Here is a 19,129-nt window from a genome sequence, read left to right on the forward strand (position 1 = left end):
CATCATTTTCCAATACAGTAATACCTGCATATGATAATCTGATAACTTAAGTGGCAACTTTGATGGGTCAAAATCACATTTTAACAGAACACCAATTCCTCCTACCCTTTGAAAAAGATAAGCTGGAAAACTAAACCATAAATAGTGTTCCTGTTTTATAAACATTTGCAACCATTTAAATTTAATAACTCCATTCATTACTTAAAAATCAATCACATCCATTCCGCCTTCTTCCACTGGTTTAACCATGTCACTTTTTCTAATCCAATGCTGCTTATTATTCCAAATAAAATTATAATGCATTTGGTTTATTTTCTTGATACATCTGTCTGGAACTGCTAAAGAGTATGCAGGCTAGTCTAGAAATCGCTTCCATTTTCGTTAACAAAATTCTTCCAAAAATCGAGATATTTCTTCGTAACCAGCTATTTAAAATTCTTTGATTCTTTTGCAAAACATCTTGAATGTGAGTGTTTCCCCTGTCATTATGGCCTTTAGTGATAGTTACTCCCAAGTACTTAACCTCCTTTTTGACTGGGATGTTATGAATAAAAGGTTGTGCACAGTCGTGAATAGTCAAAATCTCACACTTCTTTAAATTTAAGTACAACCCTGAAGCTTCAGAAAAAATAGAAACAGCTTTTAAGGCATTAGCCCTTTTAAGAATGTGAAGAACGGCTCTTGCTGGCGGTACGGATCTGGCCCCTGACAGGCACTAGCAGCAGCGGATGGAACTGTGCTGAATGCTGCGGCAGTGTGCAGCAATGTTGCGCAACATTGACACTCCTCAACACTTTTCCGAGAGCCGGAAAGAAAACAAACGTGTCATGTGATTTGTGCTCGCGCCTATGTACGTGTATGAGCTGGACAGCTAATTAAACGGAGTCAAAGAAGGTCAGTGAAAGCGTTTACTGTTTTAATTAGCATTCTTGTTTTATCTGTGACTTTAAAGTCACCTAAACACCTGACAGAACTGCTGGTAGTTGATTTATTATAGTATGTAACTGTTAGCGTTAGGCTAGAATAATGTCAGCAGTTAGGTTATCTTGCTAACTAGCTAACAGGTCAGCATATCGTTCCTTTCATTCACTTTAGTGTTAACGTTAGCAGTTGTGTCAACAGTGAAGTGAAGTAACGTTAACGTTAGTCTTCATCATGAGGAGGTTAATGGAGCCTGTTGTCTCCCACAGCTCGGATAACACGCTAACACTGGCTGACATGGCTGACGTGAGTACCAGAGTCCCTGTCCTCGGTAGCACGGAGGATAATGAAATGTATATTTTGTGACACTCATGTTGAAGCTTGTCTGACTTGATTTTTTTTTTTTTTGGACATATATATCTGTGCAGGATTTTAAGAGATACTTGTACAAACAGTTGCAGAGGTGCGTATGAATGATGTAGCACGATATTTCAGTCAAACTGTCAGGGTGTTGAGTCATTAATAAAATTTACGTTACTTTCTGTTCTCCAGCGTTGAAGGCCTTCATGCTATTGTAGTGACAGACAGGGATGGAGTGCCAGTTATTAAAGGTAAGAAACTTCTCGTCTGTCACATTATGGCTGTATGCATTTCCTGTACAACCCCACAGCAAAGGGCAGCCACACTGAACTACAGAGAAAGCAGAGAATTTTTAAAAGCCCTGCTTTTTGGAGTTTTGATAAATGTGCTGTACTTACATATCACCTTTCTAGTCTTCTGACAAATTAAAGCACTTTTCACTACATATCACATTCACCCGGTTCATACACAGACCACAGAGGCTAAGGTGCCAGCAGCCCCAGCCTGTAGAACATGGACGACACTGTGATTTGAAATGTTCTTTTACTCCTAAGTCCTTTCAGACACACAATCTGTAATAATACTGGACTAATCTGTCACTTAAATCAATCTAACATGACATTTATCATGTGTTAGAGTGGAGATTTTTTGTTGTCTAATTTCTAGCATAAAATATGGAGGACCAAAACTGCCAAAATCTAAACTAAATTAATAAATCTATTAATATGCCAATAAATGCACCAAGACTAATATTACAGTGCTCATATTATGCTTATTTTTAGGTTCATAGTTATTTAGGAGTTGTACCAGAACAGTTTTACATGGTTTCATTAGGGCTGGGTATCAATTTCAATACTTTTTAGGCACTGACTGAATTGCCTCAATACCATCGAGTATCAAAAAATGCCTTGTCTTTCGGTACCAAAGTTCGATACCTAAATGTTCTTGTTAACACCAATGAGCCAATAATTATGCAGCATTCTTGATGTGCCCACATCTAAGTGATTGTAAGTGGCTGTGGCGATTTAAACACTAGTTCATGCCGGTTACGCACAGAGATGTGGCTTGTGGATGTAAAAGACGTGGAGAAAACCAAAAGTGTGGCTTGATGCAACAGCGCGCGATGCAATATTTGCAACGTAAAATAATCGCTGCCAAGGGCAGTGACACGACAAGCCTGGTGAAGCCCTTGACTGTGCATGGAATAAATTTAAGAGCAGAAAGTTGCTCTGTCTTTGCTGCAACAAGACAGAGCTGGTGGAGTCATCGTCTCAGCGCCCTACTGCCACCGAGCCTGAGGATCAGTAAGTGACGCCACCGCCACACACGGACCTGTATGTGCAGCCGGCAGAAGCGCTTCCATGTGACGTTGACATCACGTACTGATCCTTGGGCTGATGTCTGCGACTTTGCTGCAGTGGATTAAAGACACGCGGCTGAGTTTACTTTCTATTGTGATAGTTGTTGCCTGGACACCTCTTCCTCTAGTAAGGGGGAAACTTTGATATGTTGTGGCAGAAACTTGTTTCCATGAGATGAGATGAGAGATTTCTCTCTCTTTCTTTCAGGCCTATTGCCATGAATGTTTAGGTTGCAATGTTGCCAGAGCACAAATTCACATATATGCAATAAAAAAATATATAATTAATAAACAATGAAATCACATTCTAAAAACTAAAGGGAGAGGAATAAAAACAACAAAAACACAATATAGGCCTATGTTACATGGAAAATATATCTTGGTTTTGACAAGCAGTAGCATTTTTCAGAGGACAATTATTAAAATAAACTATTAATGATAATAATGTGATAATTAAGTTACTTTATACAAACAACAATGGTTCTCCGTTTGTTGAGAATAAAATTGGTATCGAAAAAAGTATCTTTCAGGAACCGATATCGAAGTCGAGGTATCATCATATCGATATCGAAAATCTTTGAACAATACCCAGCCCTAGGTTTCATTTTCAAAAAACACCATATTTTTGTCATACTGCACATTGCTGCCGCACCTATTTTCAAGCTGTGTGAAAAGCTCCATTTTAGTTATGGAGTGATCCTACAAGATCTTTGTTGGGAGTTGCACATGAGCAGTTCCTAGTTAAGGACTGCTAGCCAATCAGAGTAGGGCGGGTCCTGGATAGCAGGTAAACACGTCTTCAGTTCAGCTGTACGTGTTGCCTGACCAGCTTAGCAACATGGACTGAGCTCTGTCTCTACATCAGGTTAACAATTTAATGTTATTTGACTGCCTGGAGGGTAGTGAACGTTTGGTAGGGAGGGTGGGGGTGAGGGGAGGCAGCAGGTGGATGTTGTCACTGTGTGTGCTGCAGCTCAGTGTGTTTTTGAGGGCGTGTCTGATTAGCTGCTAGGCGAGCATCATGACGCGTGTTACGACGTGACGCAACACGGTAATGGAGGTAAAGGCTGGACTACAAACGAGCTGTTTTCAGGCAGTTCAGAGCAGTGCTTTCTGTGGGAGATGGGAACTCCCTTTGGGCTGGACTTTGGGCTTTTTCACTTTGCAAACTTGTTACATGCACAAAAAAGATGTATAAGAGAGAGATATATATATAAATAAAAACTATCTCAGTAAAGGAGAGGGGGAAAGTCAAAAAGCAGAATACCACCTCTTTAACATAAACGCCAGCATTCATTAATTGTAGAGAATAAACAGTGTTTGAAACATTAGTAAGCTAATGTTCAGTCAAATGAAGATGTTTGTGTTACTAGTAGTCACTTAAATGTTGTTACAATTTTTGACTATCTTACAACATATTACAATGATAAAATAAATCCATGTAAGAATTAACTTTTAAGTCAACTACTTAAGTAAAAATACTGATTGTCCAGTTTAGGGAAGGGCAAAAAGTAGACCCCATGACAAACCTTGAATGACAGCCCCCTATTTTGATAATGAAGCAGAAATGCATACGGATATGTAAAAAGAAAGCACATAAATGAATAAGTTTGGGGAAATAAAAAGCATGCCATGGTTCCATAGGTCTTCAGGTTGGGAAGGACTACGTGCTCAAACATTTCATAGCCACTGAAGAGACGACAATTGGCCTGAAGACACTGAGGCATGTTGTTTGGCGCGTTATGGCTGTGCTGCGGTTGCCGGAGCTAATTGTGGTCATTCTAGTTGATGTTTGTGAGTCCACCAGACGTGGCCGCAGCGCTCTCTGCTCTGCAGAGAATAGGTAGCCAGTCTTTTTTTGACGGAAGCTGCGTCAGGAGGGAGAGAGGGGTAAGCGCTGAATGTATTGCGCTTGACTGAGTGGCGGAGTACTGTGTGCAGTGATTGACACTGCAGTAGAGACTGCTCCTTGCTCTTATTGGTTGCTTTGTTCAAGCGGTGGATTCAAGCATATGGCATCAGGAGCAGTAGGAGCCAGAGGAAGCTGCTGATCTGTCTCGTGTACTGCTGTCAGGAGACAGGGACAGTTATTTTTCAAAGAATTCCCTGCTGCAGCTTTAATCTTTAGTCTGATCTCACTCCTGTCACATGGAAAACCACAGCCCCCGATGTGTATCAGGTATATTCACTGAAAAGAAAGGATCCAGTATACTCTGTTATGGGTAAGTTTTTTTGCAGATAAGTTGCATTATGCATATTTTTTAAGATAATATTTTAACCTAGTTGTGTAGTCAGAGAGGAGGGGGAGCAGCCAGCCCATGTCTTGATATTGTATTTTTTATTTATCTTTGCCTTTAGTTTACTATTTGAGTTTTTGTTAACATTGCTTCTGTGTCCCTGCAGTTGCCAATGACAACGCCCCAGTCCACGCACTGAGACCTGGCTTCTTGTCCACTTTTGCTCTGGCCACAGATCAGGGCAGCAAGCTGGGCCTCTCTAAGAACAAGAGCATCATCTGCTACTACAACACCTACCAGGTCAGACGCCAGCTCTCTAATAATGATCGATTTGTCTTGACAATTGATGTAGTTTTGGCCCTTTCAGGTCAGTTTCTGTCCGCTCCATGATGCACCTGATGTATTATGATTGATTACACTAGGGCTGCAGCTAACAATTATTTTAATATTCGAAGCTCCTAAACAAGTACTTTAAGAAGTACGTTTGCTTAGCGGCCGCTAATCGTTGTGGTGTTCACACTATGTGACTGATCGGTGACAGGGGGTCACACACTACAGGAGCTGACAAGGACTCTGTCACCCGACGCTGGTCTCCAAACCACGCTTGGTCAGGAAAACACACGGGAAATGATGCGAACCTGCAAACGAAACAGCTGTTGTTTGTTATTATAAAGATAAAGAATCTGGGTGAAAGAATGGATTAGCACACGCAGGTAGCAGGGATTATCTGAGCTACAGAGAGAGCTGGAGGAGAGTTAAAAGGTGCGGCTCCCCAACACCCTGTTAACTCCTGACTGTGAGGTTACAACTCAGGGGACAAAAAGGAGAACAACAAATGCACGTGTACATTTTCAGCTGAGAACTGCGGCTTACTTTGGCTTCAACTCAACATTCAATCATGATTTCAGTTAAATGCTGAAGTTGCTGATACTGTTGCCTTGTCTGTGGTCCGCTGGCAGAACACCAGCTGCTTTCTGATAAGGCGCCATCGTGCTGTTGCCATGGCGACATAAGTTTCGTTTTACGGTGGATGGATTGTGACATTAGAGTTGTTTTCTTTAGCTTGAAATAATCCCATACTGTGGACACTTTTGTGTGTGGACGCTGTTTTCTTTCTTCCTCCACTTTTCAAACAGCTCCATTATAATCACGTTGTGTTCACAGCGTAAGCGTGATGTGTGACAGTAATAAATGTTTTTAGATTTTAGATATATTAATAGTGATCTGCTTTCATGAAGTCTGCCTTTGGCCTCACGTGTCTCCTGTGTCTCTTTGCTGAACAGATTGTGCAGTTCAACCGGTTACCACTGGTCATCAGTTTCATTGCCAGCAGCAACGCCAACACAGGTAACATCTTTTACTGAAGTCAGTGACTGGACTCACTCCACTTTTCACGTTTCAGTCACACATACTAAAGATAATGAAGCAGATATGTATTATAAATTAGTAGGAATGGGTTCCGATAGCTGGTTCCATTTTGGATCTGGTTCCAAGTTGGTATAACTCCTATTGATTAAGCTCTGTGGCCAACAAATCCCTTATTAAATCTGTCACTCACATTCTCTTTTAGATAGTTTCTTTTACTTCTTTTTGGCAAAAACCTGACAGTTACACACATGCTAACTCTGCAACAGTTGTAACCAAGCCTTCCTGACCATGGTGTACCGCTTTAACTTTCAATGCAGTTTATTCATATAGCGCCAAGTCATAACAGAGCAACATTGGACAAGTAGGCACTAATAAAATACAGCTACCAGTTAATTTCTATAAATTGAGGTAATGTTCAGTTACATAGCGGCCAAAAGACGAAGCCTAGGCTACTGATTAAGATTCCCTGCTCAGCTGCGCAGTCTGAACGGGAGGAGAGATGTTTGTGAGCGCCAACAGGCTTCACTTTTCCAGCATGTGGGAAAACAACAAACTTTTCTTGGTCTTGAGAGCCAGACACACTGTATCTGACACAGTAGGCTACATTTACTGCCAGAATATTTTCCTCCGCTCGCGTTCACCGGCACTTTCTGCCACTCGGACAATCAAACACTCGCTACGCACCTCCCGATTCCTTACAGGAGTTACGCTGCTTTAATAACAACATCTGTTATGTAGGTGTTCTGTATAGAACGATGAGGGGAAGCTAGCCAAGCATTGTGTGTTGCCGTGCTCGCACAATGTGCGAGTGAAAACATTTGTAGCACATAGTTTAATGATCATGGGAAGTTAATGTAGCGGTGGTCATGATATAGCAGCGGTGTACCGCCACTCCTGAAAGCATATAGGGGAAACACTGCGGCGGCGTGGTGGCAAAGTTCCACATTTCGCTGTGACACAGTATTTATAGTACTGTTTATTATAATAATAATAATAATAATAATTTATTTTATTTATAGGTGCCTTTCTGAACACTCAAGGTCACCTCACAAAACATAATAAAACAGTCCAGCAATAATCGATAAAATTAACAACTATAATTACTGTGCATAAAATCAGGGTACAAAGCAACTGGAAACAAAGATTGAGAAAGAGTGATCACGTGGGATATGCCAGTGTTTTCAGGCGGGATTTAAAAATGGAAAATGAGTCAATGTTGCGGATGTCTGGTGGAAGAGAGTTCCAGAGACGAGGGCCAGAGCGGCTCAAGGCTCTCGACCCCATGGTGATCAAACAAGTAGGAGGTACAGTGAGGTGAATAGAAGAAGAAGACGGGTGTACGGGTGGGTGTTTTAATAGGTAGGAGGTCAGTGAGGTACCGAGGAGCGAGGTTATGAATGGCCTTGAAGGTCAGGAGCAGAGTTTTGAAATCAATGCGGTATTTAACAGGAAGCCAATGAAGCTGCTGAAGGACAGGAGTAATATGATTAATAGAAGGGGTTCTGGTGATGATACGGGCAGCAGAGTTCTGAACCAGTTGAAGTTTATGAAATTAACATTAACGTGATCAGAAATGGGAAGGTTGGCCGCAGTGCATCCCTGAGGAGTGACACCAGAGCAGCAAACCAAGTGCAAAACATGACCTTTGGAGTGAGTGGTAAAGTGAATATGTTACCTCAATCCAAAACTGTCCAGGCAAGATGTAAATTCCCTTGTGTATGGATTAGAGGTATTGTCCATATGTATATTAAAGTCCCCCAGCAGTATTACATTAGGGGAGAGTGAGCAGATAAATGTGAAAAAAACAGCAAATTAATTTATAAATTGGGCTTGGGGGGACGATAGATAGTTGCCACTTTAGTTGGAATAGGGCCGTTCAGTTGTAGGGCGATGGATTTAAATGAACCGTGAGAAGGTACAGAAACAGGGGAGATTTTCCACTTCCTCCCCCTCTGCCTGAGTCATGGGGTTGACAGATGTAAACAAACCCAGGGGGAGTAGATTCATTCAGCTGTGAAAAGTCATTAGGTCGTTGCCATGTTTCAGTTAAACACAGAAAATCAAACTTATGATCACTCAGAAGATCCTGGAGGAGAGGACCCTTGTCTGTTGGGTGAGAACAGTCTGAGCTGACGTTGTTGTGGCCATGTTGGTGTTAGCCGACCTGGCTAACGTTAGACTGGCTACGATATGTGCTGCGCATCACGTACAAAAAGTTCAAGACAATTCAACTTTGTGGCGGGCGTGTGCGTGAGGCGAGCACAACCGCGACAGTTTCACGGGAACTGGATTCAATAAGCAGACTCTCAACTGGATCAGATTAACTAAAATGTATACCCCATCCCTAGGAATGAATCAACTTGGACTGGCTGTTGTGTCAAAGTATTTACTAGAATCACTAAAAATAAGACGGGGCCTGTAGGTTCCCATGAATTGTCAGAAAGACCAGCGCTGGTATGTACAAAGACAGTACCGGCACTGAAAAGGTGGAGCTAATTTAAAATAACTAGTGCATAGGCAACTGTGGCTCAGGAGGGAAGGTCGGCGGTTCAATCCCCAGCTCCTCCAGGCTGGATGTCGAAGTGTCCTTGGGCAAGACACTGAACCCTGAATTATGTATGAATGTGTGTGAATGTTAGTTTCTGTTTGAGCACTTAGGCTCAGTGTATGAATGTGTATGACTGGTGAATGCAGATGTAGTGTAAAAGCGCTTTGAGTGGTTGAAAGACTAGAAAGGCGCTATACAAGTACGGAGCATTTACATTTACATTGCCCGTTCACAGGGGCCAATGTGACCCCTACCCGTGCTTTTTGTTCAAAATGTGTCTCGCATTGTTTTCAACTACAGCAGTGGTCGACAAGAGGCGGCCCAAATAAATAAATACAGGTGCTGGTCATATAATTAGAATATCATCAAAAACTTGATTTATTTCAGTAATTCCATTCAAAAAGTGAAACTTGGATATTATATTCATTCATTACACACAGACTGATATATTTCAAATGTTTATTTCATTTAATTGTGATGAAAACTGACAACTAATAAAAATCCCAAATTCAGTATCTCTGAAAATTAGAATACAAAAAAAGGATTTTTAGAAATGTTGGCCAACTGAACAGTATGAACATGAGAAGTATGAACATGTACAGCACTCGATACTTAGTTGGGGCTCCTTTTGCCTGAATTACTGCAGCAATGCGGCGTGGCATGGAGTCCATCAGTCTGTGGCACTGCTCAGGTGTTATGAGAGCCCAGGTTGCTCTGATAGTGGCCTTCAGCTCTTCTGCATTGTTGGGTCAGGCGTATCGCATCTTCCTCTTCACAATACCCCATAGATTTTCTATAGGGTTAAGGTCAGGCCAGTTTGCTGGCCAATTAAGAACAGGGATACCATGGTCCTTAAACCAGGTACTGGTAGCTTTGGCACTGTGTGCAGGTGCCAAGTCCTGTTGGAAAATGAAATCTGCATAAAGTTGGTCAGCAGCAGGAAGCATGAAGTGCTCTAAAACTTCCTGGTAGACGGCTGCGTTGACCTTGGACCTCAGAAAACACAGTGGACCAACACCAGCAGATGACATGGCACCCCAAACCATCACCGACTGTGGAAACTTTACACTGGACTTCAAGCAACGTGGATTCTGTGCCTCTCCTCTCTTCCTCCAGACTCTGGGACCTTGATTTCCAAAGGAAATGCAAAATTTACTTTCATCAGAGAACATAACTTTGGACCACTCAGCAGCAGTCCAGTCCTTTTTGTCTTTAGCCCAGGCGAGACGCTTCTGACGCTGTGTCTTGTTCAAGAGTGGCTTGACACAAGGAATGCGACCCATGTCTTGCATACGTCTGTGCGTGGTGCTTCTTGAAGCACTGACTCCAGCTGCAGTCCACTCTTTGTGAATCTCCCCCACATTTCTGAATGGGTTTTGTTTCACAATCCTCTCCAGGGTGCAGTTATCCCTATTGCTTGTACACTTTTTTCTACCACATCTTTTCCTTCCCTTCACCTCTCTCTCTATTAATGTGCTTGGACACAGAGCTCTGTGAACAGCCAGCCTCTTTAGCAATGACCTTTTGTGTCTTGCCCTCCTTGTGCAAGGTGTCAATGGTCGTCTTTTGGACAGCTGTCAAGTCAGCAGTCTTCCCCATGATTGTGTAGCCTACAGAACTAGACTGAGAGACCATTTCAAGGCCTTTGCAGGTGTTTTGAGTTAATTAGCTGATTAGAGTGTGGCACCAGGTGTCTTCGATATTGAACCTTTTCACAATATTCTAATTTTCTGAGATACTGATTTTGGGGTTTTCATTAGTTGTCAGTTATAATCATCAAAATGAAAAGGAATGAACACTTGAAATATATCAGTCTGTGTGGAATGAATGTACATTATACAAGTTTCACTTTTTGAATGGAATTACTGAAATAAATCAACTTTTTGATGATATTCTAATTATATGACCAGCACCTGTATGTTAAAAAAGGAGGGCAAGTAGTACTCCTTTTAACCTGTCAGTTCATTAAGTTCATAAAACATTTGTGACAGCGATACTATAGGCTAATAAGCTTCAAATTATTATTGTACATGTTCTGTTTTTACATTATTATTCATAACAGGCTATGCGGTCAATCTGCGATCTCTTTGCGATACACATCAGAAGCATTCGGGGCAATTTGGGGTATCTTGCCGCTGACCTTCCGATAAACGGGCAGCCCGCTCTACCTCTAAGCCACCCTCTAAAGTGCTGCATTAACTTCTGTCAGTCACCGGAGTTTGATTTCCCCACATGGGTCCTGATGATGCAGGATGACAATCGCCAAAGCTGTCCAATCAACAAGTTACCTGTAAGTCTGTATGACATCATGGTTACTTATCTTGGTTTGTTTGTAAAACTGCAGTGTGAACATGAACCGAACCAGAACTAAAATGCAACAGTATAATTTTTTTTCACTTGGTCCAGAACAAATGAACCGAACTACAGGTGTGAAAGCACCCTTTAATTCTAAAATAGACTTTCAAAAATGTGAACCTATTCTTAATTTGATTTACTTGCATTTCTACAATGGATACACATGGTTTACACATCAGTGGTGAGACACAACAGCTTCTTGTCAGCTGTTACCAAGCAAAATAAAATAAAACCTCCTGCCTGGTAGTAACGGTTCTTCTGGGTAAAGAGGAGGAAGCGGGTGCCAATCTTCTCAGGGTGCCAGGGTAGGACCGAGGCTGGTCTCTGAGCAGTTCCCCCCCAGGGAGGAAGGTCATCAAAGCAGCCCAGTTCATTAAAACAGACCTCAGCCGCTGTGGACATCGAGAACACACCACGAAGATAAACCCTCACGCTTCCATGTGGACAGAATTTCACAATGATATTCATGCAGTGTTGATATCATACTGGTATCATACTGGCAACACAGACAAAACATATGAACCCTTCAATTAATGAAGTTTTGAAGCTTTCTAGGCTGGAAATATCATTCACAGACCTTACAGAAAGAAATGACAGATGAACCTTAAATAAAGGACGCAAACAATGTATTTATAGTATTATTATTATTAGCAGTAGTAGTAGTAGTAGTATTATGTACAATAGGAAGTCTAAACAGTCAAAAAATGTCATATTACCACTGTCAGACTTGTATCTCAGCATCCTGACCATCATCACATTTTTAGTTTGATTGACTAGCTCATATTTAATTTGAGTTTCTATTGGAGTATTCCAGCTGGCATAGTCATGTTCATGAAAAGCAGAATAACGGTATATCCAGGTTTATGAAAGCAGGATATGATGTTCACATGTACAAAACACTCCAAAATCCTGATGACAGCTGTAAGCATGTAAAAGATAAGGTAGCAATCAATTTCAGAAGGGTTAGGTTTTGTTCTGTTTGTTCTCTTACATCTCCCTACAGCAATCAATAAATCAAGGCTCTGACACAAAACAAAAGAGATCTAGTACCTGTGGCTGTCGCAGGACTGTAATAAGCACAGCCAATCATTTCATTCAGCCTGGAAGTGGCTTTCAGTTGGACACCTTCAAAATCTAGCTGTCTCTCCAACGTTGCCTACCCCAGTTTTAAAGGTTCAGTGTGTAAAATTTTGGAGGATCTATTGACAGAAATGCAATATAATATCCATAACTATGTTTTCATTGGTGTAGAAACACCTTACAAAAAGAACCATTATGTTTTTATTACTTCAAATGAGCCATTTCTATCCACCATGGGTCCTCTTACATAGACGTTGCCATGTTGCGCCGCCATGTTTCTACGGTAGCCGAAATGGACAAACGGCTGTACAGAGCACGTTTTTTCCCTAGGTTGAATACGTACAAGAAGAAGAAGAAAATGTAAAGTTAGTAGTAGTAGTCAAATGTTTTGTTAGAAATAAGGAAAGGGGTGAATTTTCGACACATGGAGGCCTACACATATTATTTAGCACAAGAGCACAGCGTGTTGGCCACTGTAGCTTCTCCTAGGCGCTTGGAAAGGGAGGGGTGAGCGGTGCATTCATGTAGTGTTAAAATAATCTGAATCATTTTTCCTCCATACATTTATTGCAAAAACAGAAATCAAGAAGTATAGTATATCTACGCTGTTTATTATTCTTTATTTCACCATGTCTTTGGCATCTATCTTCTCCTGCAGCGTTTGTCCTAGAAACTTCGTTCCAACTTCAAAATGTACATCCTGTTCAGATTTATGCTATTACCTGTGTTGCTGATATCTGTAATGGTTGATTTGATATTAACATTTTTATGCATTTAAAAAGGAATGGGTTTCAATGGGAGCAGATGCTCAACTTTCTTCCAACCTACTCAACTTTAAGAGCAAAATGCTCTGGCATATGTGCAGCTACAGATTCCATTTGAGCTGTAAGTTGCAGAAAAGATGTTGATCTTTCAAAATGTTTAGTTTTGGAGCTATGTCCTTTCAAAGTGAAGGGTTTTAGCAGACTTCATCAGTGTGCCATGTGATCATTTAGAGTGCGGAGAGGAGGATTTGTTAGACCGCAATTTTTTTGTAAACTGCTGCCAGTTGCATATATTTATTTTCATAAGCACAAAAAAGGCACAAAATGTAGCCACATGCCTTTTCTCCCTCAAAATTGCAAAATCTTGCTCAGTGGAGGTTTAGTTTTGTAGCTCTGAACCTTAATTCATAGGTAAGTCACAGTCTCATTCACTCCCTGTTGTAACTGCACCCTGAGTTCCCACCCTGTTACCAATTCTTTAACTTTCTATATCTTCCTTCCTGTTTGGAGTGTTGACACATAATGTATATTTTTATGCTCAGCTACTCAAGCTTTAACTAAAATACCAAAATGAGAGCTGAAAAGCTTTTTTTTAAGCAAATACACTTTTTGTATCAAAAAAGCATCAAATTGTATCATTACAAGCAGGCTCACTGTTGGCTCAGTTGGTTAGGCATCAGTCTCTAGAACAGCACCTCTTATTCCGGTTGTGGGTTCAAATTCGTCTACAGTGATAATTGCTTTTACCTGTATGGTGTTTGAACTTAATTATAACAAACTAAAGATGTCTCCTAACTTAAAATGATAAGCAAGTGCACTTTTCCATCAACAAATGATCAAATTGTGGCTTCTTCAGATGTCTCCCTCTATTGCTCACTTGTTTAGAGTGCAGGTTGAATCCCACTTCCGGCAGCAGAGATAATTGCTTTCGACTTCAAACACCTGTGTGGAGTTCAGTTCCCACTGACTTGCTGTGGTTTTTTTAAATTTGTATGTTTTAAGTCTTTCTAAATGCTATCAAATTCAAATTCAAATTAGCTTTATTGGCATGAATGTATAACAACAATATTGGCAAAGCATCATACAAACTACATAAGAACAATCAACCCCATACATTTCATTAAACAAGTAATTAAAGCATATGTGTGTTTGTGTGTGTCCATCCATCGTCAACCGCTTATCCTGCATACAGGGTTGCGGGGGGGCTGGAGCCAATCCAGGCAGGTCAATAACCAACAGGAAGTTGGCCATATTGGATTTAACTGTCATATTTGGCGATTTACATACTCCGCACTTTAATGAACTCCTCCTAGAGAATTAGACGGATTGACTTAAACATTTTCACGTGCAGTCTTATCCTATCAATGATTACACGTTGTACAAATGGTGCAATTTGGTCGATGGGGGGTGCCCGTGGCGTGGAGTGGAATATCAATAATTCGCCACAAAACAGGAATTTGTTATAACTTAAGTGTACATGCTTACATCTGTACCAAACTTTATGTGATTGATAATGGTCCCGCCCCCAACATATCTAAATGCCAAAATTCAGTTATAGCCGTAGCGCTACTGACAACAGGAAGTATTGTGGTGCTCCTTTGCACCACATAGAGGATACAGAAGATTGACTTAAGTATTTTGTGCAGTGTCAGTGACAATTCAGAGCAACACTATCTGACGCACTTCATGTGTGAGGGCCCATCCAATGCTGATTTGTGCTTTAATATTCAACTGAATTAGTCTGTAGCATGTGATTCTTTTACCTGAAGGTAGCGCTATAGGATTTAAAGGTTCAGAGTGTAACATTTAGTGGCATCTAGTGGCAAGTGTTGCAACCATCTATCCAGTCCACCACTGCCCCCTAACCTTTGAAAGAGCGTAGGACAGCTACGGTGGTTGACAACTGCACAAAAGGTGTTTCTTCTGAGACAGCAGAAAGTTTTTCCTTTTTAGTGGTTTTGCCTGCAAAATTAAAGTGTGAGTAGCTTGTTTACTGTAATGCAGTAATGGAGCTTTCACTTTGAAAAATTCTGAACAACATTAAAAGAGTCTGTAGCCTGCTTGACACACCTCTGAAAGAGCCGTCAGAAAACGTGATTCCCCTACAGTGCAGCACATGCTGTAATGTGACAAACATTCGCTGCAGAATCCATTTGTTGAAGAGAGAGGGAAAAAAAGTTGTCATGTCAAATACTCCACCCTTTGGTTGTGAGTCCTGTGCCTTACCAACTGAGCTAACTGAACAGCATGTTGATGCAAGTCAATATTATGGCTTACATTCCCATCCACCATCTAATGGTTGAAATACTATAATAATAGTAATACTAAGTAATATACTACTTCTTCTTCTAACGTACGTATTCAACATGTATTTCTGTCGATAGATCCTGAGCCTTTAAAAAATTGCTGATGTAGCAGTACTTTTCAGCAGCGGTAGCATTCACAGCTAACAGCAGACACACTTATTTACTTTAGTAAATACCCATTCTAGTTACACAAATTATTGTTACTGCACTGTAGATTGGTTAAATCAGAGTGTGATTTTTTGGTTTGGCTTAGATACAAGCCATACAATACTTTATCATGTAAGCTGTTGATAAAGATTCTATTTAAATGCTCCATACTATACCACCTTTCTAGTCTTTTCGACCACTCAAAGCGCTTTCCCACACATTCAACAGAAATGAACATTCACACATATTCATACACTGGCAGAAGAGCCGCCAGAGGCAATTTGGGGTTCAGTATCTTGCCCTTCGACATGCAGGGGGATTGAACCGCCAACCTTCCGATTAACAGGCTCTACCTTCTGAGCCACAGCTGCCCCACACTTATTCAAAGAGGCTACTGTCTGAATTAAATATCCTGGTGGTGGAAGGAATAAAATATTTGGAGTAATGATTACTATATGGATGCATGTATGTATGATTGCTTTTGGAACAGCCTGCCCAAGGAAATCAGGTCGGCTGAGTCAGTGAACTCTTTTAAGTCCCTTCTTAAAACATACTTTTATAGGAGAGCCTTTCCCGATCTTATTTGACTTTATTTTATCCCTTTTATTTTATTCTATTTTACTAATTTTATATTTATCTTAAACGTGTATTTTAGTCTTTTCAATGTTTTCATGCTTTTATCTTGTATTGTTTTTGTATTATTGTCTTTTGGGTATTATTGTCTTTACACTTGTTAAAGTACTTTGAAACTTGTTTTTGAAAAGTGCTCTACAAATAAAGATTATTATTATTTTATTTTATTATATTTTCCTGTGTGTATATCTGTGGGTATATGCCTATGGATAGCCTACCCATTAAGGTAACATCTTCATATTCAATTTATTACAGCCAATAAATGCAGAAAGTTAAGTGGGTCAGAATATAACAAATATAATAAATATCATGGAATAATTTAGTTTAGGCTCTGCCTTGGTGCCTAGACCTGCCAAAAAATGCCTGTTGTTAGAAGAAACAAAACACCACACATATAGACCACTGCTGACCTTTAGACCACCACTGACCTGTAGACCACTACAAATCTGTAGTAGAACACTACTGACCTCAGAATCAGGTGCCCTGCCAATCTCACGTTTCTCTCTCCCCTAAAATAACTTCAATATCCATCTGGTCAATGAATTGAAGGATATACCGGCACAATAGCATTAACAGGGACACTATGACATTTAGTTTTCACTGAAAACAACATTCTGTGGGGGCAGACATTGTTTTGGAATAGGCTACTAAAGATGGGTAATATTAATGGCGTTCACACTACCTACACTGTTTTTCATAGCCAACTAAAATATCCCCTTTTCTTTACCTCAAGTAAACGTAGCCAAAGTTTAGCAAGTAACAGTAACTAAGAACAACTTACAGTCTCACACTGTATCATTCACTATGCTGAATCAATCCTCATCTCCGTGTGTGTGTGTGTGTGTGTGTGTGTGTGTGTGTGTGTGTGTGTGTGTGTGTGTTTGTAGTTACGTTGCTTGTCAGCTTGGCGGATTTAAATTGTGAAGCAGAAGAAACAACCAGAATTATTAACCAGATTATTTTAAGCCAGTAAATACTAATTTTATTTGTATTATTTGTATATATCAATATTCTTGCTTCTCTTTGCCCTCCTAAAATGTCAATGTAAAAACAATGTCCATGGTCTGAATATTTCACTCACAGTACATGTACATGTAAACATCGTATAGCTGATACACACATACTGTCAGACATGATGGAATAAGATGACCTTAACAAAGGTAAAGTTACTTAGAGAGAAACAAAACAGGAAACCTGTATGTTAAGGGTCTCACATGTAGAAAATCACTAGCAGCTTGAAATCAAATTAAGAAAACATGCCAGCTGTTCCCTTACTTTTGCCATTTCAGTAAAACTGAATCCAAAAATTAAAGTCAACTTACTATATGATGCACCAATGAGGTAGAGCAGACCCAAAGTCCACACCTGTGCCATCTGTGGACATAAAGTCCCATGAGTGTAAGTGAAATAAAGATATGAACGGGATCATATTGTGTACTTACCTTGAAGCCAGACAAGAAGGTAGTGAGCTAAATTGGCACTGCCTTAAATACTCCAACCAGATGCCGTTTTGCCCACGTAGCAGTGGGAAACACACAGGTGACATGTAAGAGTGTAAGGTCAAAAACAGGTCACTTATTAGTTACATGTGTGCTTGGTGCCCCCAACTGCTGTTAAAAATTTTAACAGATATGTCAGTAGATCTGGAGACACAAACATTTTTCTATGTGCTGTAGAAATCTTTGGTCAACAAGATTTCATAATCACAGGTCTATTTTGTATCAGCAGCAGGTAGGAATCATGTGAAATAATGTACAACACAAATTCAGCATACAGAGCACAAAGTCACACTCAGGGTGAACCTGGTATGAATATAATCACCACATAGAACAACATAAACTCTGAAATCAAGGAAAGACATTTCACAGTTTTGATATTTTCAGATGATATTTTCAGTTATGTAACATATTCTAAAATTCGCAGATCTACCTGCACAGTTGGAAAATAGAGTTTTACCTGGATGACATGGTCATTTCAAAATACACATTATATAGTAATCCCATCTGGGAATGGAAAATACTGTTTGTGTACTGACTGAATTGCATTGCATTGAAGAATTAATAAAGCACTTTTTGTAGTTATTTTTACTTCAACAGAAAAAACAAAATTAAAGTTGCAAGCAGCGTTGGGCGGGCCCTCGTACTTGTAGCGCGTCCGGGTGTGAGCCGGCCGCGTTGCACATTCTGGAGCTCTGCCGATGCGGCTGTGAATTTGCTACGCAGTTCCGACGCCGCATGAAGGTGTTATATGTCACTTCCTGTGTCCCCTATGTGGAGCTACATAGCACTTGCCGCTATGAATATAAATCGGTATTGGCGTGTAGATGTCTGCGGGGTGGGAGAGTTATCAAGCACGTAAAGTTTGGTTTAGATGTGAGCATGTACACTGAAGTTACACCAACTTCCTGTGTCGTGGCGAAGAGTTGATATTTGTCGCCACGCCACAGATACGCCCATTGACGAAAACTCACAGATAGCACAACTTTTCATCTTCAATGCCTTAAGAAGGCACAGCACAAATTTGAAGTCGGTCGGACTAAATCCCTAGGAGGAGTTCGTTAAAATATGGAGTGTGTAAATCATCCAAAATTTGACGTAAAATTCAAAATGGCCGACTTCCTGTTGGGTTTAGGCTATGGCTCCAAGAGTCTTTTTTGTGCGTCTGGACAAGATACACGTACCACAGAAAATTCGTGCACGTAGGTGAAACGTGCGGCGGGTGCTGCTTCGTTAAAAGTCACTTCCTGTTGCCAGCAGGTGGCGCTATGACTGTGGGTGAATGTCAGCATGTACATGTGTTCAGGGTGGGACTCTCATCCTACATGTACAGTTTGGTGCAGATGTGAGCATGTACACTGAAGTTACAACAACTTCCTGTGTCATGGCGAAGAGTTGATCTTTGACACCACGCCACGGACACGCCCATTGACGAAAACTCGCAAATAGCACAACTTTTCATCTTCAATGCCTTTAGAAGGCACAGCAGAAATTTGAAGTCGATCGGACTAAATCCCTAGGAGGAGTTCGTTAAAGTACGGAGTGTGTAAATCA

The 19,129-nt window shown here is 40.6% G+C and overlaps 1 protein-coding gene across 1 annotated transcript in view; it reads left to right on the forward strand.

Annotated features, from left to right (window-relative positions):
• Nucleotides 1-772: 772 nt before the first annotated feature.
• Nucleotides 773-19,129, forward strand: part of lamtor3 (late endosomal/lysosomal adaptor, MAPK and MTOR activator 3) — a 22,169-nt gene continuing 3,812 nt past the window's right edge. Inside the window, exons 1-6 of the mRNA XM_046063032.1 lie at nt 773-894; nt 1,191-1,227; nt 1,350-1,384; nt 1,474-1,532; nt 5,045-5,178; nt 6,162-6,225. Coding sequence (XP_045918988.1) covers nt 1,219-1,227; nt 1,350-1,384; nt 1,474-1,532; nt 5,045-5,178; nt 6,162-6,225 — 301 coding nt within the window. The 5' untranslated portion in view covers nt 773-894; nt 1,191-1,218. The remainder of the gene's footprint in view (nt 895-1,190; nt 1,228-1,349; nt 1,385-1,473; nt 1,533-5,044; nt 5,179-6,161; nt 6,226-19,129) is intronic.

This window comes from Micropterus dolomieu, linkage group LG11 (assembly GCF_021292245.1).
Source record: "Micropterus dolomieu isolate WLL.071019.BEF.003 ecotype Adirondacks linkage group LG11, ASM2129224v1, whole genome shotgun sequence".
NCBI classification, from domain to species: Eukaryota; Metazoa; Chordata; class Actinopteri; order Centrarchiformes; family Centrarchidae; genus Micropterus; species Micropterus dolomieu.